Source organism: Nerophis ophidion, linkage group LG06 (assembly GCF_033978795.1).
Source record: "Nerophis ophidion isolate RoL-2023_Sa linkage group LG06, RoL_Noph_v1.0, whole genome shotgun sequence".
Classification (NCBI taxonomy): Eukaryota; Metazoa; Chordata; class Actinopteri; order Syngnathiformes; family Syngnathidae; genus Nerophis; species Nerophis ophidion.
Window position 1 is genome coordinate 66167815 of NC_084616.1, and position 26016 is coordinate 66193830.

At 42.6% G+C, this 26016-nt stretch overlaps 2 protein-coding genes across 2 annotated transcripts in view; one reads left to right on the plus strand and one right to left on the minus strand.

Annotated features, from left to right (window-relative positions):
- Positions 1-26016, minus strand: part of LOC133555134 (ATP-binding cassette sub-family C member 4-like) — a 153607-nt gene that overhangs the window by 88496 nt on the left and 39095 nt on the right. Inside the window, exon 3 of the mRNA XM_061904647.1 lies at positions 7326-7446. Coding sequence (XP_061760631.1) covers positions 7326-7446 — 121 coding nt within the window. The remainder of the gene's footprint in view (positions 1-7325; positions 7447-26016) is intronic.
- LOC133555136 (calsequestrin-2-like) overlaps positions 23689-26016 on the plus strand; it is a 123443-nt gene continuing 121115 nt past the window's right edge. Inside the window, exon 1 of the mRNA XM_061904651.1 lies at positions 23689-23745. The gene's annotated coding sequence lies outside the window, so the exon portion shown is untranslated. The remainder of the gene's footprint in view (positions 23746-26016) is intronic.

Genomic DNA, 26016 nt, shown 5'->3' on the forward strand with positions numbered 1-26016 from the left:
AGCCAGCTCCTCTCCCAATCATGTGAGCTTTAGTGGATTCTCATTTTACCTTGTTATCCTGTACAAAAAAAAAACAAAAGACGGACACTAAAAGTGTCACTTTTTGCCACTCTGATTTTGTTTTTTTTATTAGTTTTGGAACTAGTAATCTATTTCTCTTGGTTTCATTTGCTTGATTGGTTGTTGTTTGTTTGATGTTGGATTTCTGTTACTGAAAAAAAATACTTTTTAGCCTTTTTCTTGAAGTAAATATATATGGGTCGAAATTGACCCGTAACACCATAGATGTTACTATAGTTAAAATTCTTAAAATGAAAAAATAAATAAAACACATTTATTTAAGAGATGTGTTCTAATACCCCTTAGTAATAGTTAGGTAACACAACAACCTTTTTTTTTATTTATATGATTCTCTTGAGGTTCGTTTTACCATTTTAAAAAATTGAAATCGAGGGGTATACTGACAAAAAAAAGGCCCAATGGCCCAAACCAAAAATATTAAAACCAATATTTTCAAGGATAAGGAAGCCTAACAAGGTAACCAAGAGACGAGAAACAAATAGGATGATAGATAATTGTTTTTAGTGTATTTTACAGCAGATTTAAGACATGGGTCAAAACCGACCCGTTAACATAAAAGATGGTAACAGAAAGCTAACACAAGAGGAAGGTTAAACTGACTCACTGAGATGGGAATGCCCCCGGTTGTAAAAGAAGATACATCTCCCAACTTAGATGCTTTTTAGATAAATTTAGAGGCTCGTAAAATAATTCTTCATTTGACGGATTTTACAGGGTATTAGTTACCGCCATCAATTTGCTACCGCTTGTACCTTTCGGGATCGCGGCGCAGCTGCACTTGGGCAGAAGGTGGATACACCCTGGACAAGTCGCCACCTCATCACAGGGCCATCACAGATAGACAGACAACATTCACACTCACATTCACAGACTACGCCCAATTTAATGTCACCAATCAACCTATACCCAGGTGCATGTCTTTGGAAGTGGGAGGAACAAATATTTTTTAAAAGATCCATCCATTTCCTACCGCTTATTCCCTTTTGGGGTCGCGGGGGGCACTGGCGCCTATCTCAGCTACAATCGGGCGGAAGGCGGGGTACACCCTGGACAAGTCGCCACCTCATCGCAGATTTTTTAAAAGATTGGTTGCAATTTTGTAAAACCACAAGCTAATGCAAAGGTATGAAAAGAAAATAAGTCTAAAAAGATTGCAACAATATGCTGAACTGTTTGAATAAGCTGCTACGAAATCAAGCATTTTACACAAAAATGACAAGAAAAGCCTGCAAAATCCTGGAGGGATCAATTAAAGAAAGAATGGGGGTGGGACTGCAGCTAGGACTACTTGATTTGTTACACCAGTCACTTTTACTAGAAATGAAGACTTTAAATATACAGGAAATACATTTCTACAGCCCTTGTTAAAAGGTGCGTGCTACACAGGATGATTTGCAGTAAGAGGAGCAAGCTTACACTTGCACTTCAACACAAAAGTGTAGAACACATTTTCAGGAGTGCAGGAGAAAACCCCAAATTCCAACAAAATGCATACCTGCATACTTAAATGTGAATTCCTGGGACCAAATGCTTGCATTATACAACGTTTCTGTTTATTGTAATTGATTGCGTTGGCCTGCCAACACTACTTCTTACATACGTCACGCGTGCAACGTCACACGCCCTCCCCGAGCAGAGAGGTAGCTACATGGGTAACATTAGCTGTGATGCTATCGGTGCGTTGCGAGTGGTAATACGAGAGAAAGAAGGTGCGAATCTGGTAAAAAAATGGAGGAAAAATGAATTCCCAAGAAAAACCGCACGGGGTGCATCGCCTGGCGGTGGTTTGGCTTCAAGCGGGAATATGTTGAACAATTATGGGGTAAAAGCGTTGCCCCATAATTGTTGCTCCAAAAAATAGCAGCACTGCTAATTTGTAGCATCATTTATAAAGTCACCCGCTAGAGCAGGGGTCGAGGAACCGTTTTGGCTGAGAGAGCCAAAAAAGCCAAATATTTTAAAATGTATTTCTGTAAGAGCCATATAATATATTTTTTTTAACACTGAACACAACTAAACGCGTGCATTTTTAAGTAAGACCAACATTTTTTGAGTATAATAAGTCTCTTATTCTTTGGAATAACATTTTTATTCTGATGCTAACTGTGGAGGGGACGTGGCCTGCGGGCCTGCAGCGAAGCAGGGTGTGCCAGGACCGGCCTCGAAATCAGCGACAGGTGCGTAGATGGCCCATCTGGGCCTTGTTATCGAATCACCTGTCGCTCTGTTATAAGCAGCAGCCAAGAGGAGAGACGGGGTTGAAACGGGAGCCAGAGCGCGAGCGAGAACGAAAGAGAAAAAGACAATTTCTGGAAAGCAACTGAGAGACTTATTGAAAAATAAAACAATATTGTAACCCTGAAACAGGCTCTCATGTCGGTGCTTGGTGGTTTGAAGAACCCCCAGGAGGGCAAGCCCCACACTAACCAATAATAAATAAATTACTTCTTACCACTAACGCAACTTCTTGAACATAAAAAATCATGAGAATGTTTTATATTTCGAACGTTATTTTTAACAAGTGGAATCATTCATTACTTATCATGTCAAGCGATGTCAGCTCAGATTTATCCGAGAGCCAGATGCAGTCATCAAAAGAGCCACATCTGGCTCGCGAGCCATAGGTTCCCTACCCCTGCGCTAGAGAATGAAGAGTGCTTGAAACAAGAGCTGGGCGATATTGCCTTTTTTTAATATCGCAATATTTTTAGGCCATATCGGGATATACGATATATATTACGATATTTTGCCTTGGCCTTGAATGAACACTTGATGCATATAATCACAGCAGTATGATGATTATATGTGTATAAATTAAAACATTCTTCTTCATACTGCATTAATATATGCTACTTTTAAACTTTCATGCAGAGAGGGAAATCACAACTAAGTCAATTGCCCAAAAGTGTATGTCTTAATGTTTTTAAGCAATGGCACAAACATTAAAGTCATTTCCAAAACGGAAAGTGCAAGATTGTCAGTGACATTTTAAGTGTCAAATAAAAAAGAGCTGCATAATAGGAAGTGAAGTGAAGTGAATTATATTTATATAGCGCTTTTCTCTAGTGACTCAAAGCGCTTTACATTGTGAAACCCAATATCTAAGTTACATTTAAACCAGTGTGGGTGGCACTGGAAGCAGGTGGGTAAAGTGTCTTGCCCAAGGACACGAAATCAAATAGTATTCGTCCTTCACTATGTGGTATGTTACTACAGTTATGAAATTCTCTTCATTCTCTAGCGCAGGGGCGCTCACACTTTTTCTGCAGGCGAGCTACTTTTCAATTGACCAAGTCGAGGAGATCTACCTCATTCCTATTTATAATTTATATTTATTTATTTATGAAAGAGACATTTTTGTTAACAAGTTAATGGTGTTTAATAATAATACAAGCATGTTTAACACACATAGATTCCTTTCTTTCATGAAGACAAGAATATAAGTTGGTGTATTTGATTCTGATGACTTGCATTGATTGGAATCAGACAGTGGTGCTGATAACGTCCGCATTTTCAAATGGAGGAAAAAAAAAAGTCCTCCTTTCTGTCCAATACCACTTGAAAGTGGTTGGATTTGGCATCTCATTTGTCCAACTTGCATACTCGTTTTTAAACACTTTGTTATGAGAGTAGCATATGTGTTTGGCCCTTTAATGTCTGGCAGCAGGTGAGTGACGTCAGTGACTGTGCGGGTGGGCAAGCAAGTGAGAAAGCGGTCGCTGAGGGCGGGGGAGAAATACATTGGCATCAAACTCCGTAGCTTGCTAGCTTGTGCACGCTAGCTTTCTGAGACTCTTATTTTGTTAGCACAGGCAGGATGAAACAGGTCTTTTATGGTGAAGACAGGAACTGTGCAGTCGGTCTTTAGAGTTTTGACAGTAGGTACGGAGTCTCTAGAAATAAAATGTGTTTCTCTGCGTCCGCCCTGTTAGTGATTTTTTTCTTAAATATGAGCTTGCAGCAGCCAGCGTCATCTCACAAGATCCTCGGGTGCCGAGAATGTCAAACAACTGACGAAAGTGAAGTCTTGGTATGATTGATGATTGCTCATTTTTATGTATATTTTTTAATGCCTGGCTTGAGATCGACTGACACACCCTCCGAGATCGACCAGTCGATCGCAATCGACGTAATGCCCACCCCTGCTCTAGCGAGTGACTTTACAAATGATGCTACATATTAGCAGTTATGCTACTTTTTATAGCAACGCTTGTACCGCATGCTTGACTTATTACGGTTGTCTGTTCGACATATTCCCACTTGAAGCCGAACCACCGCCAGACGATGGACCCCCTGCTGTTTTTCTTGGGAATTAAGTCTTCCTTCATTTGTTACCAGATCCGCACCTTCTTTCTCTCATACGGCTACGTTAGCAGCTAACGTAGCCCAGTCTGCTACCTCTCTGCTCTGCGAGGGCGTATACGTATGTGACGTATGACGTGACAGTATGTGACGTATGTAAGAATGTGCGCCTGCTTGTCTGTGAGAAGGAAAGACAGGAAAGAGTGAAAAGAGCCCGCAGCTAAAAGCAACTGCGTGAGAACTTATACCCGAATATTATGATATAGTCATTTTCTACATCGCACGGAGACAAACCCGCGATAAATCGTATATATCGATATATTGCCCAGCCTTAATTGAAACTGCATGTCAACATCTCCGTTCGGAGCCACACAAACAAAATGCCGAAGCAACAATTTGCAGATCAACACCGTCTGAAAAAAAAATCAACAACAGAAGAAGATAAAATTCGAAGGAACTTACCACAGAACGAAAGACATACACTGTTTTATTTCCTATGATGCAGCTCACTTTTAATTGACAGTTATTGAAGTATCTTGTGTGACATCATGCACAAAAGTGCACTTTGTGTGTGATTAACTATTGTATTGGCGTTCTGTACAAAAGTGCACTTTAATTTAGTGTTGTTTTGATATGTCATCTTAGTGACATCATGCACAAAAGTGCACTAATAGATTGTTCAAAAATGTCTCTGACAATCTTGCACTTTCTGTTTTGGAAATTACAAACCCCATTTCCATATGAGTTGGGAAATTGTGTTAGATGTAAATATAAACGGAATACAATGATTTGCAAATAATTTTCAACCCATATTCAGTTGAATATGCTACAAAGACAACATATTTGATGTTCAAACTGATAAACATTTTTTTTCTGCAAATAATCATTAACTTTAGGATTTGATGCCAACAACACGTGACAAAGAAGTTAGGAAAGGTGGCATTAAATACTGATAAAGTTGAGGAATGCTCATCAAACACTTATTTGGAACATCCCACAGGTGTGCAGGCTAATTGGGAACAGGTGGGTGCCATGATTGGGTATAAAAACAGCTTCCCCAAAAATGCTCAGTGTTTCACAAGAAAGGATGGGGCGAGGTACACCCCTTTGTTCACAACTGTGAGAGCAAATAGTCAAAGAGTTTAAGAACAACGTTTCTCAAAGTGCAATTGCAAGAAATTTAGGGATTTCAACATCTACGGTCTATAACAGGGGTCGGGAACCTTTTCGGCTGAGAGAGCCATACAAGGTAAATATTTTAAAAAGTATTTCCGTGAGAGCCATGTAATATTTTTTTAGGACTGATTACAACTAAATGCGTGCATTTTTAAGTAAGGCCAACATTTTTAGTGTATAATAAGTCTTGTATTCTTTTTAATAACATTGTTATTCCAAAGCTAACCAACAATAAATAAAATACTTCTTACCATTAATGCGACTTCTTGAACAGGTGCGGTATAAACCGGATGGATGGATTAAAATGCATGAGAATGTTTTATATTTTGAACGTTATTTTTGACACTGTGATTACCAGCGGAATTATTCATTACTTATCGTGTTAAGCAATGTCAGCTAAGATTTATCTGAGAGCCAGATGCAGTCATCAAAAGAGCCACATCTGGCTCTAGAGCCATAGGTTCCCTACCCCTGGTCTATAATATCATCAAAAGGTTCAGAGAATCTGGAGAAATCACTCCATGTAAGCGGCAGCGCCGGAAACCATCATTGAATGACTGTGACCTTCGGTCCCTCAGTTGGCACTGTATCAAAAACCGATATCAATCTCTAAATGATATCACCACATGGGCTCAGGAACATATCAGAAAACCACTGTCACTAAATACAGTTTGTCACTACATCTGTAACTGCAAGTTAAAGCTCTACTATGCAAAGCAAAAGCCGTTTATCAACAACATCCAGAAACGCCGCCGGCTTTTCTAGGCTCGAGATCATCTAAGATGGACTGATGGAAAGTGGAAAAGTGTTCTGTGGTCTGACGAGCCCACTTTTCAAATTGTTTTTGGAAATATTTGACATCGTGTCATCCGGACCAGAGGGGAAGCGAACCATCCAGAATGTTAATGACGCAAAGTTCAAAAGCCAGCATCTGTGATGGTATGGGGTTGCATTAGTGCCCAAGGCATGGATAATTTACACATCTGTGAAGGCACCATTAATGCTGAAAGGTACATACAGGTTTTGGAACAACATATGCTGCCATTTAAGCGCCGTCATTTTTAAGGACGCCGCTGCTTATTTCAGCAAGACAATGCCAAGCCTCATTCAGCACGTGTTACAACAGCATGGCTTCGTAAAAAAAGTGTGTGTACTTTCCTGGCCCGCCTGCAGTCCAGACCTGTCTCCCATCAAAAATGTGTGGTGCATTATGAAGCGTAAAATACAAAAGCGGAGTTCCCGGACTGTTGAACGACTGAAGCTCTACATGAAACAAGAATGGGAAAGAATTCCACTTTCAAAGCTTCAACAATTAGTTTCCTCAGTTCCCAAACGTTTATTGAGTGTTGTTAAAAGAAAAGGTGATGTAACACAGTGGTGAACATGCCCTTTCCCAACTACTTTGGCACGTGTTGCAGCCATGAAATTCTAAGTTAATTATTATTTGCAAAAAAAATAAATAAAGTTTATGAGTTTGAACTTCAAATATCTTGTCTTTGTAGTGCATTCAACTGAATATGGGCTGAAAAGGATTTGCAAATCATTGTATTCCGTTTATATTTACATCTAACACAATTTTCCAACTCATATGGAAACGGGGTTTGTAACACTTATTTTCCTCACTTATTAAAATACATATTTCATGTTTTTCCCCTGTTAAAAAATGTTTTGCATAAATGCATAATGCAAAAGATCAATTAACGTACTTTCCAACTGTATAACAGCAATTTTAAATCCCATAATAAATTGATGAAGTTATAGCTTACCAGTGAAAACGCAAACAGTCCCGCTACTGCGTACGACTTCCCGTAGCACTTCAGAAGGACTTTGGTGAGTTTGGGCTTTCGGAGCTCTTTTGTGGCCTTTTTTACTTCAACATCCCAAAACCTGAAAGACATCATAATCACGATCATCATTTTTATACGTGACATTATTATTATAATTTATATACACATGTTTACATTAATGAAGTCACCATGTTTTTTTTTTACCGTGGGACCTACAAGGTAATTGGAACACAATAATTACAAGTACAACATAAATATGTACAGTTTAATAACCCTACAAATGTTCATAGACAGAAAGCCTTTTTGTCTGTGCAATCAAGAGGTCATGACTGTAAAAAATTGATACAATATGACATGAAAAACAGATGTAGTCAACATTTACAATTTGTACTTTAGATGAACAGCCTGTTTGACTCGCTAATTTTTCGCGACTTGTTTCTGTCATTTTGATGTTGTGCTTATAAAATACAAATATTTATGGTGTGTTAAGTCGGAACCTCCGAGTTCCTAGTCGGAAACTTCAATGGGAACGCCCCCCCAAGGTTGGATTTCCAACTCGTAAAGTCAAAGATATCAACACCTCCAGGCAACTTCAACCCTTGGCTAATACCCTCCTCCATTCACATCCCATCTCCCCGGATTATAAATAACCTAATGTAAATAATCAAATGTACTTCTAATGTATTTACTTGCTCTTATGCTATCTGAACTCAATATGTTCTCTGCTGGCTGTACATACAAGACCTACACGGTTTCAATGTCCATTTCTCTGTTGATGCAATTGTTGATGACTGAAGTACTGATATCAACCAAAGCTCCTCATCCCACCCCCCGGATTGTAAATAATGTAAATAATTAAATGTACATACTATGATGATTAGCCTATGTGATGACTGTATTATTCTGATAGTATATATTTGTACCATGAATTGATTAACGTGGACCCCGACTTAAACAAGTTGAAAAACTTATTCGGGTGTTACCATTTAGTGGTCAATTGTACGGAATATGTACTGAACTGTGCAATCTACTAATAAAAGTATCAATCAATCAATCACTCAATCAATCAATCAATCAATCAATCTGATTTTTTTCCAACTGACTGTTAACACTGCAAGTAAAATGTGATATTTATCAGACTCCAGTGTAAACGCGCACCGGCCCCAATGTGGCCTAGACATCACTTGCATGCGCACAATGAAGTTGACCAGGAGGAAGTCGCTCCTACTACAAAATAAAACAAAAGCGTCAACGCCTTAAAAATTTGTGATTTTTTTTTTATGCGATGGGTAAAAAAAATACATCTGCCATGTTTGAGCATCCTGGTACTAACGGACGTTTAATGCATCTGGACTGTAATCATTGAACTATGTAACTGCAAAAAATACATATAAAATGTAGTGTTTATCAACTGATTTTTCAATCACGATCTTGTCAAGCACACACACACACACACACACACACACACACACACACACACACACACACACACACACACACAAAAACAGCTGTTTAAGCCCCTCTGACGTGTCACAGAGTAAGTCAATGTATTGCAAGTCTCAAGTAAGTCTGAAGTCTTTAATCTCAAGTCAAAGAGGAAGTGGATCAGTTTATACGACAGAATGACATCATCATTGCAGGGCTACGCATCAATCCTCGATCCTATGCAAGAGCAGTTGACTACCGAGGAGAACCAGAGGAAATTGAGGTTGCCTCAACAGAGCAAGAAGTGGTCATCCATCCATCCATCCATTTTCTACCGCTTATTCACTTTTTGGGGTCGCGGGGGGCGCTGGCGCCTATCTCAGCTACAATCGGGCGGAAGGCGGGGTACACCCTGGACAAGTCGCCACCTCATCGCAGGGCCAACACAGATAGACAGACAACATTCACACTCACATTCACACACTAGGGCCAATTTAGTGTTGCCAATCAACCTATCCCCAGGTGCATGTCTTTGGAAGTGGGAGGAAGCCGGAGTACCCGGAGGGAACCCACGCATTCACGGGGAGAACATGCAAACTCCACACAGAAAGATCCCGAGCCTGGATTTGAACCCAGGACTGCAGGACCTTCGTATTGTGAGGCAGACGCACTAACCCCTCTGCCACCGTGAAGTGGTCATCTTTCTGCAATTAAAGAGAATTAATGTCGATATTAGCACCATTGATGTATGCATTCTACTGAATAAAAGCGGCAACAACACCACACCAGCCACCATCGTTAAGCTCACCCGTTGGACATCCAAAATGGTATTGCTGACACAAGGAAAAAAGCTGAAGGACACAAACGTGTACATGAACGAGCACCTCACTCAACGTAATGCTGAAATCACCGAGAGGAAACAGGAGAAAATTCAGGGAACTTGGAGCTCCAACTGCAAACTCTACATCAAACTGAATGGGGGTCAAAGAGCAAGAGTCCTAGTTGTCAAAGACATCAAGGATCTGGATGAATATTAGAACTCCCAGCAAACAAAACAACAACAACAATAATGGAGTCTAACAGAAAATTGCCCCATTCATCACGGTTTACCTGACACATTAAATGTGACAAATTGGGGGAGCGTTGAATATCTTAAAATGTGTTTTGTGGCAATTCCAACTTTGTCAGCGTTGCAGCACTTTCTATCATTTTCAGTGGACTGTGTTGCAAAATGATTAAAAGCCTACTGAAATTAGATTTTTTTTATTCAAACGGGGATAGCAGGTCCATTCTATGTGTCAAACTTGATCATTTCGAGATATTGCCATATTTTTGCTGAAAGGATTTAGTAGAGAACATCGACGATAAACTTCGCAACTTTTGGTCGCTTATAAAAAAGCCTTGCCTGTACCGGAAGTCGCAGACGATGACGTCACCCGTGTGAGAGCTCCTCACATCCTCAGACTGTTTATAATGGGAGCTTCCAACAAAAAGAGCTATTCGGACCGAGAAAACTACAATTTCCCCATTAATTTGAGTGAGGATGAAAGATTCGTGTCTGAGGATATTGATAGCGAAGAACTAGAAAAAAATAAAATAAAAATAAAGTAAAAAAAAAAAAAAAGTGATTCAGATGTTTTTAGACACATTTACTAGGATAATTTTGGAAGATCCCTCATCTGCTTATTGTTATAATAGTGTTTTAGCGAGATGTTAAATATTGTAAAGACATACCTCGAGGTCGGATGGCTGCGGTGAACACGCAGTGTCTCAGAAAGAATCCGAGGACCCAAGCTTACAGCTGCCTTTTTTGACATGACAGCTGCTGCAGGACGACGAATAATCCATTGATGTCTCCGGTAAGATATATATCACAATTTCCCCATCCAAAAACATGCTGGTTGACGTAGAGAAAACAAGTTCGCTTGACCGCTCCGCTTCACAACAAACAAAGAAACACCGGCTGTGTCTCGGTGTTAAAGACAGCTGCAATCCATCGCTTTCCACCAACAGCATTCTTCTTTATAGTCTCCATTATTAAATGAACAAATTGCAAAAGATTCAGCAACACAGATGTCCAAAATACTGTGTAATCACGCCATGAACAGAGACGACTTTTAGCCGTGTTTGGTGCAGCGCTAATATTTCCTTACAGTCCGTGAAGTCACGCATCATTCCGCGACGTTTTCAACAAGAAACTCGCAGGAAATTTAAAATTGCAATTTCGTAAACTAAAAAGGCCGTATTGGCATGTGTTGCAATGTTAATATTTCATCATTGATATATAAACTATCAGACTGCGTGGTCGGTAGTAGTGGGTTTCAGTAGGCCTTTAAGCCCCCTCTTCCTCTCACGTGAGATCCATCCAGGAATGGGGCTAAATGAATCCCTTCCCTATGCAAGCGTATCACGTGGGCCGGAGAAGCATAGTTATATTGACTTTGTCTTCAAAAGGTATTTTGGATTTTACGGTCGAGAATCCATTTGCTGAAAACCAATACCTAATTTTTCATGTCTTATCAAGTTGTAATGATACAGTCTGTGTCAGGGCTTGAGTCAGTAATGTCAAAGTCCAAGTTGAGTTGCAAGTATTTGATGATATTGTCAAGTCGAGTCCAAAGTCATTAAAATTGCGATTTGAGTCTGACCGATTCAAAGTCTCATGACTTGAGTCCACAACTTTGATTATAATACTGTAACAAGTTAGAGATGCGTGATATTGCCTAAAATCTATATAAAAATTATATTGCAGCCTTCTGCAATAAAGCTATCCATCCATCCATCCACAACCCTTTGTTCCGTTTGGGGTCACGGGTTGTACTGGAGCCTATGTCAGCTGCATTCAGGTGGAAGGCGGTGTACACCCTGGACAAGTCGCCACCTCATCGCAGGGGCCAACATAGATAGACAGACAACATTCACACTCACATCCATAAACCCTAATATGTATTATTTGGTATGTAATTGATAATACAATAATTTAAAAATGTAAGGTTCTAAATGTGGATGCTGACATATGCAGTAACATATTGCGTCCTTTCCAGTTGTATAATTCTCTCAAAACTATTATTAACCTATTTGTACTGTCATAGGTAGGATTGGATATCGAGTATCGAGTATCGATTGAAACCGGGACTAACAGTCCGATTCTCCTGGAATCGTTCAAAAGTTTAAATTTCGATTCCTAGTTTCGATACCAAGTCCGCCGACCGAAAGAAGAAGCCGCTGAACACCAACGAAGACGCGCCCACCGCCGGAAGTGTTAGCATAGCCTAGCCTATGTAGCCGAGCGAGTCAGTCAAGCATGGATAATGGGCGTCGGCGGTCAAAAGTGTGGCTTTATTTTACTAAAAAAAAAAGAAATATCGGCGAAATGTAACACGTGCGACAGGACTGGCATCCTGACCAGATGCCCGAACCACCTCATCTGGCTCCTCTCGATGTGGAGGAGCAGCGGCTTTACTTTGAGTCCCTCCCGGATGGCAGAGCTTCTCACCCTATCTCTAAGGGAGAGCCCCGCCACACGGCGGAGGAAACTCATTTCGGCCGCTTGTACCCGTGATCTTATCCTTTCGGTCATGACCCAAAGCTCATGACCATAGGTGAGGATGGGAACGTAGATCGACCGGTAAATTGAGAGCTTTGCCTTCCGGCTCAGCTCCTTCTTCACCACAACGGATCGGTACAACGTCCGCATTACTGAAGACGCCGCACCGATCCGCCTGTCGATCTCACGATCCACTCTTCCCTCACTCATGAACAAGACTCCTAGGTACTTGAACTCCTCCACTTGGGGCAGGGTCTCCTCCCCAACCCGGAGATGGCACTCCACCCTTTTCCGGGCGAGAACCATGGACTCGGACTTAGAGGTGCTGATTCTCATTCCGGTCGCTTCACACTCGGCTGCGAACCAATCCAGCGAGAGCTGAAGATCCCGGTCAGATGAAGCCATCAGGACCACATCATCTGCAAAAAGCAGAGACCTAATCCTGCGGTTACCAAACCGGAACCCCTCAACGCCTTGACTGCGCCTAGAAATTCTGTCCATAAAAGTTATGAACAGAATCGGTGACAAAGGACAGCCTTGGCGGAGTCCAACCCACACTGGAAATGTGTTCGACTTACTGCCGGCAATGCGAACCAAGCTCTGGCACTGATCGTACAGGGAGCGGACCGCCACAATAAGACAGTCCGATACCCCATACTCTCTGAGCACTCCCCACAGGACTTCCCGAGGGACACGGTCGAATGCCTTCTCCAAGTCCACAAAGCACATGTGAAGTGAAGTGAATTATAGGAATTTTTTGGAATGAATTATATTTATATAGCGCTTTTCTCTAGTGACTCAAAGCACTTTACATAGTGACACCCAATATCTAAGTTACATTTAAACCAGTGTGGGTGGCACTGGGAGCAGGGGTAAAGTGTCTTGCCCAAGGACACAACAGCAATGACTAGGATGGCGGAAGCGGGAATCGAACCTGCAACCCTCAGGTTGCTGGCACGGCCACTCTACCAACCGAGCTATACCGCCCGTGTTAAATATATATATTTATATAGCGCTTTTCTCTAGTGACTCAAAGCGCAAAGTCCTCTGCCTCTTCCTCTGTCTCCGGCTCCGACGCCCAGCCTGGCACTGCACTGCAGTCCCAATCCGGTAAGTAAAACAATATATATGCAATAAATAATGTGTTTTGCGCCAACGTTGAGGCAGCTAACACAATTTACAACCTGCTAGCCAGGCTCCACGATGTGCTCAGCGTACTCCGTTCACCGTAGCGGCAATGGGGAATATGTCGGTGCCACAGACAGAAGAGTGCCACAGAAAGGTCACTGCACACATAGTCAAAAGACTGCATCCCTTTTCAGAGGTAGAATCTCCATCATTTAGGTTAGTTAAGCAATAACATTAGAGCTAAGCTAATTGATACTGGGCTAAACAGTAACAGCAACATTACATGTTTGTTTATGTTTGCAGGGATATGGTGAAAACTCTCAAACCAAAATACATACCACCTTCCAAGAACTACCTGTCAAACACATTGATCCCGGCATGGTACAAGAAGAATCGGAATCGAGAATCGTCAGGAATCGGAATCGAAACAAAGAATCGGCATCGGAATCGGAATCGTTCGAATTCAAACGATACCCAACCCTAGTCATAGGTAGTTCATTGCTGTTAATTCTTCTGTTAAAATGTAATAAACACTTCTTTTGCTGTTACATTAGTGTTGGGCAATGCACTGATTTTGACTGTTCGGTCATTAAAGTGAACACGCTGAAGAACACAGTGCTGGACAGACACAAACTGCAACAACCAATTAGGCCTGCAGAAAAGATCATCGGTGTCGACCTCACCCCCCCCCATCCAGGATTTATACCGGTAAACAGGCAGGTAGCGACACTGCAGATCCCTCAAACCCTAGTCATGAACTAATCGAACTCCTTCCCTCAAGCAGGTACTACAAATCACAGTACGCTAAAAAAAAAAAAAAAAGTCATAAGAACAGTTTTCTTCTCCAGGCTATCAATCTGATAAATGCTGTAAAATAACCCTGGAACTAATCCGTCACTGTGAATGTACTAACTTATATTCAAGATATCATCATTTTGCTTTGCTCTATTTACCACTGCACCATTATTTATTAGTCTTGCACATGTTAGTTATCTAAGCACTTGTTTATATTTTTAGTTAAACGGGAACTGCCCTTTTTTGGGAATTTTGTAGATTGTTCACAATCATTTTAAAAGACCTAATGACAGATGTATTTATTTAATGCTTTCTAAAGAGTAAATAAATGCGATCAAAAGTCCGCTTAAGAATATGAGAGTCGCTCTATTTTGACTAGAAAGCCCTAAAAAAATATCCAAAAACCTTTATTAAGGTTTTATGTACATAATGTATGCATATATGTAATGTGGTACAGGCACATTTATCACAACATTTAATATTTACGTTTTTTGATCATTTTATGCATACACGGCGCATTAATCTCAAAAACACATCATGGTGTTCGCTTTTTTTTTTTAATCAGCATCACAGCAGACTTTATCAGAGCCAACCAACATAATAAAACATAACGTACTGTACAATGTCTGCTGTCATTAGGATGCTGACTGATAGAATGTTGCTATTTTCCCATTTAGGTGACTCATAATCCTCGCGAAGAAAAGCGTAGTGGAACCAATTGTATTTTTGTGTCTTTCTCGCCATTTCCGGGTCTAAATTTGATGTCAAAATGTATGAATTTGTCGGATTACGTCCTCGTCCTTATTTACAGGTGAGAGGCATTATTTTTGATCTAGAATAAAGTTTGACGAGCAAGGAAACGAGGAAGCAACAAACCACACAGGCACACAAGCTTGCAGGCACAGCGCCACTATAAATAGTTTGTCTGTGTTAGCGCTTATAATAACAATATCATTATCCATCCATCCATCCATCCATCATCTTCCGCTTATCCGAGGTCGGGTCGCGGGGGCAGCAGCCTAAGCAGGGAAGCCCAGACTTCCCTATCTCCAGCCACTTCGTCTAGCTCTCCCCGGGGGATCCCGAGGCCTCTTACCAGCTGGACGTGCCCTAAACACCTCCCTAGGGAGGCGTTCGGGTGGCATCCTGACCAGATGCCCGAACCACCTCATCTGGCTCCTCTCGATGTGGAGGAGCAGCGGCTTTATGTTGAGCTCCTCCCGGATGGCAGAGCTTCTCACCCTATCTCTAAGGGAGAGCCCCGCCACCCGGCGGAGGAAACTCATTTCGGCCGCTTGTACCCGTGATCTTATCCTTTCGGTCATGACCCAAAGCTCATGACCATAGGTGAGGATGGGAACGTAGATCGACCGGTAAATTGAGAGCTTTGCCTTCCGGCTTAGCTCCTTCCTCACCACAACGCCGCACCGATCCGCCTGTCGATCTCACGATCCACTCTTCCCCCACTCGTGAACAAGACTCCTAGGTACTTGAACTCCTCCACTTGGGGCAGGGTCTCCTCCCCAACCCGGAGATGGCACTCCACCCTTTTTCGGGCGAGAACCATGGACTCGGACTTGGAGGTGCTGATTCTAATTCCGGTCGCTTCACACTCGGCTGCGAACCGATCCAGTGAGAGCTGAAGATCCCGGCCAGTGTCAGAGCCTGGTCCACAATATCATTAATATTTTGTTAATATTCAAGCCACAAAATGTAAATTGAGTATTGTTGTCGCTTTTTGGATGGTTATTTATTGTTTTTTACGGGCGTAATAGAGAATCTCCCTTTGGCTCCACTGTAAGCAGATTTTTATTTCCGTTTATTTACGAGTTAGAATGATTTTTTTTTTAAAAATACATCTGTCGTTATGTCTTTGTTATTAATGATTGCGAACGATAGGCAAAATTCCCCAAAAAGTGTGGTTCCCCTTTAAAGGGACTGTTTGCAAAAATTACACAGATGTCTACTTGGCACCATCTTTTCATTGTATTTTACATATGTAATGATGTAATTTTGTACGTACGTAGCACATGCACAAGCATTACCTTTATGTGTTGTTAGCTAGTATTAGATAGAAAGCAGTAGCATAAAAACAAATCCACTTATACCAACAACAATAATACGACTTAGACTAGAGCAGGGGTGCCCACACTTTTTCTGCAGGCGAGCTAATTTTCAATTGACCAAATTGAGGGGATCTACGTCATTCATATATATCATTTATATTTATGTATTTATGAAAAAGACATTTTTGTTACAAGTTAAATGTGTTTAATGATAATACAAGCGTGTGTAACACATATAGATGTCTTTCTTTCAGGAAGACATGAAAATAAATTGGTGTATTACCTGATTCTGATGACTTGGATTGATTGGAATCAGACAGTAGTGATGATAACGCCCACATTTTGGAATGGAGGAGAAAAAAAAGTCCTCCTTTCTGTCCAATACCACATAAAAGTGGTTGGTATTTGACATCTTATTTATCAAGCTTTCATACACTTTAAAAGAAAAACATTGGAGGCAAATTCCGTAGCTTGCTTGATTGAAATTCACGGCACCCGGAGGTCTTGTGAGATGACGCTGGCTGCTGCGAGATCATCATTATTCAAAAATGACCTAACAAAAAAAGAGTCTCGGAAAGCTGGCGTTCACAAGCGATCACTTGTGCACGCCAACTTTCCGAGACTCTTTATTTTGTTAGCGCAGGCAGCATGGAGCAGGGCTTTTATTGTGAAGATAGGAAATGTGCAGTCGGCCTTTAGAGTTTTGACAGAAGGTACAGCGCGTCAGTCTGTTGAAATAAAAAGTGTTTCTTGCCTTCCTCTCGGTCATTTAAAAAAAAAATAATGATCTCGCAGCAGCCAGCGTCATCTCACAAGACCCTCGGGTGCCGTGAATGTCAATCAAGTGACGTCTTGGTGAAGATTGATAAGCTAATTTTTAGGTCTTCCATCCATCCATTTTCTACCCCTTATTCCCTTTTGGGGTCGCGGGGGGCGCTGGCGCCTATCTCAGCTACAATCGGGCGGAAGGCGGGGTACACCCTGGACAAGTCGCCACCTCATCGCAGGGCCAACACAGATAGACAGACAACATTCACACTCACATTCACACACTAGGGCCAATTTAGTGTTGCCAATCAACCTATCCCCAGGTGCATGTCTTTGGAAGTGGGAGGAAGCCGGAGTACCCGGAGGGAACCCACGCATTCACGGGGAGAACATGCAAACTCCACACAGAAAGATCCCGAGCCTGGGTTTGAACCCAGGACTGCAGGACTTTCGTATTGTGAGGCAGACGCACTAACCCCTCATTCCACCGTAATGCCCAGGTCTATTTTTTTAAAAGCCTGGCTGGCGATCGACCGACGCACCCCCCGCGGTTTGATTGATTGATTGATTGATTGATTGATACTTTTATTAGTAGATTGCACAGTACAGTACATATTCCGTACAATTGACCACTAAATGGTAACACCCGAATAGGTTTTTCAACTTGTTTAAGTCGGGGTCCACGTTAATCAATTCATGGTAAACCGACCGGTAGCTCGCGATCGACGTAATGGGCACCCCTGGACTAGACTTAGACTTCCTTTTTATCGTCATTGAAATTTGAACTTTACAGTACAGATGAGAACGAAATTTTGTTGCATTAGCGCATGGTAGTGCAGGATAAAAGTGCAATAAAATGCAAATATAAATAAATAGATTACTGTACAGATAAATATATTGCACTTTTGCAAATGCATCCAGGTTTACGTATGTATGTTATATTGTCTTTATATTCCTGCGAGTTAATCCATTTTTGGGGGGAATTGAGGTGATTATTATGATGCGTTCAAGAGTCTTACGGCCTGAGGGAAGAAGCTGTTACAGAACCTGGAGGTTCTGCTACAGAGGCTGCGGACCTCTTTCGGGAGTCCAGCAGTGAAAACAGTCCTTGGTGGGGGTGTGAGGAGTCTCTGCAGATTTTCTGAGCCCTGGTCAGACAGCGTATTTTTGCAATCTCCTGGATAGGATGAAGAGGGGTCCTGATGATCTTTTCCGCCGTCCTCAACACTCATTGCAGAGACTTCCAGTCTGAGGAACTGCAGGCTTCAGTCCAGACAGAGATGCAGTTGGTCAGTAGGCTCGCTATAGTGCCTCTGTAGAATGTGGTGAGAATGGGGGGAGGGAGCTGTGCTCTTTTCATCAGACCCATAAAGTGCATGCGCTGCTGAGCTATTTTTACAAGATCTCCAGTGTGTAAGGACCAGGTCATATTTTCAGTTATCTGCACCCCCAGGAACTTGGTGATGAGAACATTTTGTTCTCATCACCGCTGTGCCGTTGATGAAGAGTGAAGCGTGGCTGGACTGGTGCTTCTTGAAATCAACGATGATCTCCTTGGTCTTGTCGACATTCAGGACCAGGTTGTTAGTTGTGCACCAGTCAACTAGATGTTTTACCTCCTCCCTGTAGTCGTTGTTGTCAGGAATGAGGCCCACTACTGTTGTGTACTTCACATTGTGGTTAGTAGTGGACCCGGCGCAGCAGTCATGGGTCATCAATGTGGACAGCAGTGGACTCAGGACGCAGACCTGGGGGGAGCTGGTGCTCAGGGAGATGGCACTTGAGGTGTTGTCGCCCACTCTCAGAGACTGGGGTCTGTCTGTGAGTCAAGCAGCCAGTTGCAGAGGAGGGTACTGAATCCAAGGGGCCCAGTTTGCTCAACAAGTGCTGCGGGATGATGGTGTTGAATGCCGAGCTGAAGTCCAGAAACAACATCCGCACATGTGTGTCCTTTCCCTCCAGAGGTTCTAAGCTCAGGTGGAGTGCAGAGGAGATGGCGTCCTCTGTGGAGCGGTTAGGGCAATAAGCAAAAACTGGTATGGGTCGAATGTGGGGGGAAGTCTGGAGACAATGCAGGGTTTCACGCAGCGCTTTGTTGTTCAGGCGGCCGCCTCAACAACAAAGAGCCACCGCCTAAACTAAAGTCTTCACAAGAAAAATAAAAAAAATAATCTTAACAAGCTGCTCCAGAACCCACTGAACCACCTAATAGGTTACACGCAGCAGTGCGTATTCAGAGCGCATGTAACAGCCAATCAGCAGTGCGTATTCAGAGCGCATGCAACGTGCAGCGAGCAGAAAGGCGTTTTTAGCAGGTAAGGCAGCGGACTCTCCCCAAATGATAATAAACACCTCCCAGTCAACTACTAGCAACATCACTATGAGCCCGTTGACGTTCGAGAAACAAGCGGCAGCACAGCTCGCTCGCAGTCCTTGAGGTGAAGGTTAATTAGCTATTAGCATAACTTAGCTCACTCTGCCGTGTGTGTACGTGCCTGCGTGTGTGTGTGTGTGTGTGTGTTATAGACAATAAAGCCCTGTCTGTCTGAGAGAAAGAAAGACAAGCAATATTGACTTAAAGTTAAAAACTAAGTTATTTCACTTGACTTTTTTCTGTGTTGATTGAGCTGTGTTGAAGCAGCAAAAAACGACATTATGTTTAATGAAGAGTTTCTGTCTCTGATAGTTGATATAATAATGTCACTGAATCATAAAGCCTACATGAACTCCATGGTGTTCAGTGATGAATAGTCTCTCCTATTGCTATTGTACTCCTTTTTCAGCTATAGTTACATTAATCATTAGTCATGTGGCAGCCTAGTTTTGAATGGCCGGGTCCCTGCTATCCCATGTTGATAAAAATATAACATTTACATAATAAAAATCAACTGCAGGCTTCCCAAATGCTGTAATAAATTAAGCAAAACCCCAAAAAGGACAAACGGCAGAAGATGGATGGAAGGAGTGGCGCATATGTCACCATGTGGCCCACTTTTAACTCTTTTTTTCAAACGCTTATTGCAAACGCTTACTTACAGTAAGTCATTAATTTGACTTTGTAAGTCATTATTTTAGTATCTCAGGTAACTAGGACTGTTTTGTTTTTACTTTACGGAAAATAATATCGAGCTATATATCATATATTGCCATTCAGCAAATGGAGCGGAAAACAGGCTTCTTCACGCGCCGAAGCCGGCCTACGTCACCACAGTCTGTAGTCTATAGCCCCCCCCCCAGGCTGTGGTGGCAGCGACGAGGTGGAGACGTGATGGTGACAGGCCGAGATACACCGACCGAGCCTAGTTGGTCCAATCCCTCTGGAGAGTCACCACCTTATCTAAAAAATGTTCTGGGGGAAACACTGCAATGTATTCCTTTACCAGCCTCTCCAAGCACTTCATTATGATGGGGGGGTTAGTGCCACGGGCGATAATCATTGAGGGAGGAGATTGTGGGTTTTTTAGGCACTGGAATAATTATGGCCGTCTTAAAACATGATGGTACCACAGCCTGGGTCAGCGAGATATTGAAGATGTCTGTGAGAACCCCAGCCAGTTGTTCTGCACATCCCTTAAGCACTTTGCCCGGAATGTCATCAGGTCCTGCTGCTTCCCGGGGAGTTCACTCTCCACAGGATTTTCCAGACATCCGCTGTGTCCAGGTTAAGCGGCTGCTCATCAGGGCGAGGGATGGATTTCCTCGCCGGAGTGGTGTTAAGTGCCTCAAACCTCGTAAAGTAGTTATTTAGGTTATTTAGGAAGCTAATGCTATTGTCACAGGGACGGGGGGCAGCTTTATAGTCCGTGATGACCTGTATGCCCTGCCACATTCGTCTAGTGTTCGTGGGGTTCTCGAAGAAGTCCTGCACTTTCCGTCTGTGAGCGCGCTTTGCAATCCTAATGGCACGGTTCAGGTTAGCTCTGGTTGTTTTTAGTGCTACCATGTCACCAGACTTAAAAGCCTTGTTCCGAGCCTTTAGCATTGCACGTACCTCACTGTTCATCCAGGGTTTCTCGTTGACCCGTGTGGGGATGTTCTTGATCACATTAACATCCTCCATGCACTTCTGAATGTATGCGTACACAGACTTAGCATACTCCTCCACACAAGTGTTATGATTGTCGGGGGCGGCTGTCTTGAACATGTCCCAGTCTGTGCTTTCGAAGCAGTCTTGTAATGCTTCCATTGCTCCCTCTGGCCAGGTCCTCACCTGCTTCACTTTAGCTTGCTTCCTGATCAGCAGAGGCTTGAATGCAGGAATTGGCATCACAGATAGATGGTCTGAGGGGCCAAGGTGGGGGCGAGGTGCAGCTTTAAACGCATGTTTAAAGCTGCCATATCCAACGTTTAAAGCTGCCATATCCAACGTTTAAAGCTGCCATATCCAATGTGCTTCCTTCATAAATACTTCTCAAAGATACTGACAACAGTAAGAAAATACACATGTATAGTTCAGACAGATCTGTTCTACAGTCTTATGGTGGAAGGAACAAAAGATCTATCAAACCGTTCCGTTCTGCAGTGTAATGGGAGGAGCCTGTTGGTGCGGTTACTCTTCTCACCGGCTATAGTGTCATGCAAAGGATGTCTGGGGTTACTCAGGACACCCTGCATGAGAATCCTCATCCTTCTTTCAAGCACAGCTCACAGAGTCCACATTTCCCCATCACACAAACACATTTCCTGATCAGCCTGTCCAACCCGTTATAGTTTATCGAGGTCATGTTAACACCCCAACACAACTCCAAAGAAAATGGCACTTGCTACAACAGACTGATAAAATATGTGTAACGTCACATCAAAAGACCTCAATTTTCTTAAGTAGAGTCTGCTCTGACCTTTCTTTTACACAGCATTTCCCTGTTTTGACCAATCCAGTTTGTGGTCAAGGTGGACTCCCAGGTACTTGTACAACTGGACTACTTCGATGACTTATCCATTTATTTTGACCAGCTGATTGGAGGATGGGCTCCAGCCCCCCCGCCCCCGAACGGGACAAGCGGTAGAAAATGAATGGATGGATGGATGGATGGATGATTGGAGGAACTCCTTTGAATGTCAACGATCATCTCCTTGGTTTTGGACGTGTTAAGGATTAGACCATTTCCCACACTCCATTCTGAGATATTAGCCGCAAAGACCCTGTACTCGGTTTCATCCCCTCCCTTCACATATGCCACAACACCATGATCATCAGAATACTTCTGTATGTGGCATGTTGCAGAGTTGTGTGCAAAGTCTGCGGTATAAGTTTTGAAGAGGAAGGGGGCCAGAATGGTACCCTGTGGTGCCCACGTATTGCTGACCACAATTTCTACCTAGCCTGACACACTGTGACATACTACCATTTAGGTAGTCATAGATCCACTTGGTAAAAATAGGATCAACTCCGATCCTCACCAGTTTCTCCCTTAGTAAGAGAGGCTGCATGGTTTTAAACGCACTGGTGAAGTCAAAGAACAGCCTCACGTAGCCTCCAGTTCTCTCTAAGAAGGACAAGGACCAATGGAGCATGTAGAGAACCGCGTCGTCCACTTCCATGTATTCCTGGTAGGCAAATTATGGGGGGTTAAAAGCCTGTTGTACCTGTGGTTTGAGCAGAAGGCGTACTAGCCTCTCAAAGGTCTTAATAATGACAGATGTTAGTGCCACTGGTCTGTAGTCCTTGAATCCTACCAGCCTCACTTAATCTTGGGGTAAGGCACAAGGGTGGGCAAGGACACATCTAGTTTGAAGACTTTTGTTGAAGATGGTATGTAGAAGTACAGCTAACTCTGATGCACATTCCTTAAGCAGCCTTGGTGTTATTCCATCAGGACCAGCAGACTTCCTCCCCTATAGCTTTCTTAGCTCTTTCCAGACCTTCTCCACAGTGAAGGTGGTGACAGCAGCAGCAGAGATGGTGTAGCTGCTGGATGAAACAGGACAGGTGACAGCAATAGCAGAGGTGGAGCAACCACAAAGTGGAGCAGGACGGGTCACAGCAGTAGCAGAGGTGGAGCAGCCGCTGAGTGGAGCAGGACAGGTGACAGCAGTAGCAGAGTGGACAGGGGAGGAGTCAAACCTGTTGTAAAAGCAGTTCAACTCATCCGTAATACCGGCCACCTCACTGCCCTTCTTTTTGTAGCCAGTAACGGCCCTCATGGCCCTCCGGACTGTACGTGAGTTGCTATTCGGCAGTTTCCCCTGCAGTCGCATCTGGTACACTCTCCTTGCCTGTCTCAATGTTCTTTTCAAGTTACGTTGGACAGTTCTCGCTTTATCTCTATCACCTGCCATAAAAGCTAATTTCTTTAAGTTCAAAGTGTGTTTTATGTCCCTCGTGACTAGGGATGATGTTCGAAATCGGTTCTCCCGGTTGTTCAATAAGAAAAGAACCGATTCCACGGACTCAAATCCCTTATTGAGAACCGTTTCCCATTATCGAGGCCACTATGGTAAAGAAAAAGAGTTTGTTCTTTATTCGAACCCTGGGAACGAATCCTTTCCTACGTACAGGAAATGCCTTAAGGGACCTGCAATGTTATGCCCATTTGATTGTAGACTCTTACTGACACCTTGTGGCGATATGAAAATACTACGCGTCATTAGTTTGGGCACTTCCGGGTTGAGACAATTGAGAAGTAGACATGTTGTGTTAGCTCTTACAAGCCTTGGAAAAGATAAGTCTGTAAGTAAACTGCTTAACTTGTTTATATAACTCAATATTAAGGTGGAAAGTGGTTAAGGTTGATACTAAGATGTTTATTGAAAAACGATATTTGTGCACTGTTTCAATTGATGTTTTGGCTGCCAGTCGTATCTTTCCACCATCGAAATAGTTTCAAGACTCAGAAGTATTTGTTTGATGATATTACTGTGTATTTGTGTGAAACTAGTATTTACATACAGTATTGTGTACTACATTTCAGTATGTTAATTGAATCACATCGCTTATACATTTGTCATTGTGTGTATTTCAGTTGAAAAAAAAAAAATAACAGTCCAGTGCAAGACAAAAGTAAAGATAGGAAAAGACAAAGCAAAATCAACAACAATAAAGAGCCTAAATGGATTAATCTGCTATGGATTGTTTGTTAGCTGTCTGCCAAGCTGTATAACCGTATAGTGAGGGCAGAACAGGCAATATGAAATTTTTGCCAGGTTTCGCTCTCATGTAAGGGAAGAATTGTTGATTGATGACTGTGGTGTTCTTAGTGTCATAGTGTGTGTAGTTAGTATGTTCTAATAGCAGCAAAAGTGCACTTTTTGGAGAGCTGTATTATTTTCAGTTTTGTGCCCAAGGGACTGATTTTATTTAACACTATATTCTTATCTATACACCTATAGTGATCACAGAGACAGGTTGTTTTTGTGTTACTGTATATCAGTGGTTCCCAAAGTGGGCGGTGGAAAGATCTGGGGGGGCGGTGAGGAAGAAGGGGGCGGTAGGGGGGCGGCAGTCCGAAGTCAGAAGTTCGAACGTTTGTTTGACGATTTGTACACAACACGTGCAGCAGGACGAGTCAGTGGACGACGCATCAGGGTCCGGTTACCACACGCCAACATCATATTTAGTAGACGGGGCTTCAGTGCAGTCGCCTTGCTTCTTTCCAAGCAAAGAAACCGACTGAAAATTACTGACCGCGGGGATCTACGACTTCTTCTTAGTGAGTTCCAGCCTGATGTTGAGAAGCTTATGTCCCTGCACCAAGCACATCCATCCCATTAATATTAAGTGTGAGACAATGAAGGTTACTGGTGGAATGTTTATTTACCATTCTATGTTGCTGAAACAGTTAAAACTGCTAAAAAATAAATTGATTTACTAAATTGGGTTTTATTTGTGAAATACACATTTGTGTTTAACCTTTCTCTTTTCAAATTGCAGCATACCAAATATCAAGAAATAGGTGTTTGTTTCCATATGTGTCTGTGGGAGGGCGGGGGGGGGGAGGGGCGCTAGGAATTCACTGGGGAGCCAAGGGGGCGCCAGCCTGCAAAAGTTTGGGAACCATTGCTGTATATATTTGTTTTTCTGAAAAATCCCACTTAATATACTTTGGGTACTTAGGGGGATTTTTTATCAAATAAAAGTGAGCTTTTGTTATAACAAATATTGTGGGTTTTTTTTCATATACAACAACCTATCTGGATTCGATAAGAGAATCGATAAGGAATCAGTTTGATAAGTGGATTCGATAATTGGCTCGAACCCGATAATTTCTTATGAAACATCATCCCAACTTGTGATCCAAGGTTAATTATTTAGAAAACAGCGGGCAGTTTTTTTCGGCAACGCAACATCTGTGCAGAAATGAATGTAGTCCATAACACAGTCCACAGCCTTATTAATGTCCTCCCCTGAGCCCAATGGTATATTCCAGTCCATAGACTCAAAGGAGTCCCTTAGAGCAGCGGCCGGCAACCTTTACCACCCAAAGAGCCATTTTGACCCATTTCACAGAATAATGAAAACAATGGGAGCCAAAAAACTATTTTTAAATTTAAAATGAAATAATCCCCCCATGCTTCGGTTGAGGTGGGAGGGGTTGGGGCAGGCGGGGTTTGGTGCTAGCGGGGGTGTATAATGTAGCCCGGATGAGTTAGGGATGCATGGGATTCAGGGTATTTGTTCCGTTGTGTTTATGTTGTGTTACATTGTGGATGTTCTCCCGAAATGTGTTTGTCATTCTTGTTTGGTTTGGGTTCACAGTGTGGCACATATTAGTAAAAGTGTTAAAGTTGTTTATATCACAACTCTCAGTGTAACTTGTATGACTGTTGACTAAGTTTGGCTTGCAGTCGCTTTCGTGCGTCAGCACAGGTTGCATACTACATGTGACAGGCTGGCACGCAGATTGCATTGTATAAAGGCGGGCGCGACGACAAGTTTTAGAGGACTGTAAAAACCGTCTGGCACGCGGATAGCATTGTGTAAAAGCAGGCGCGACGACAAGTT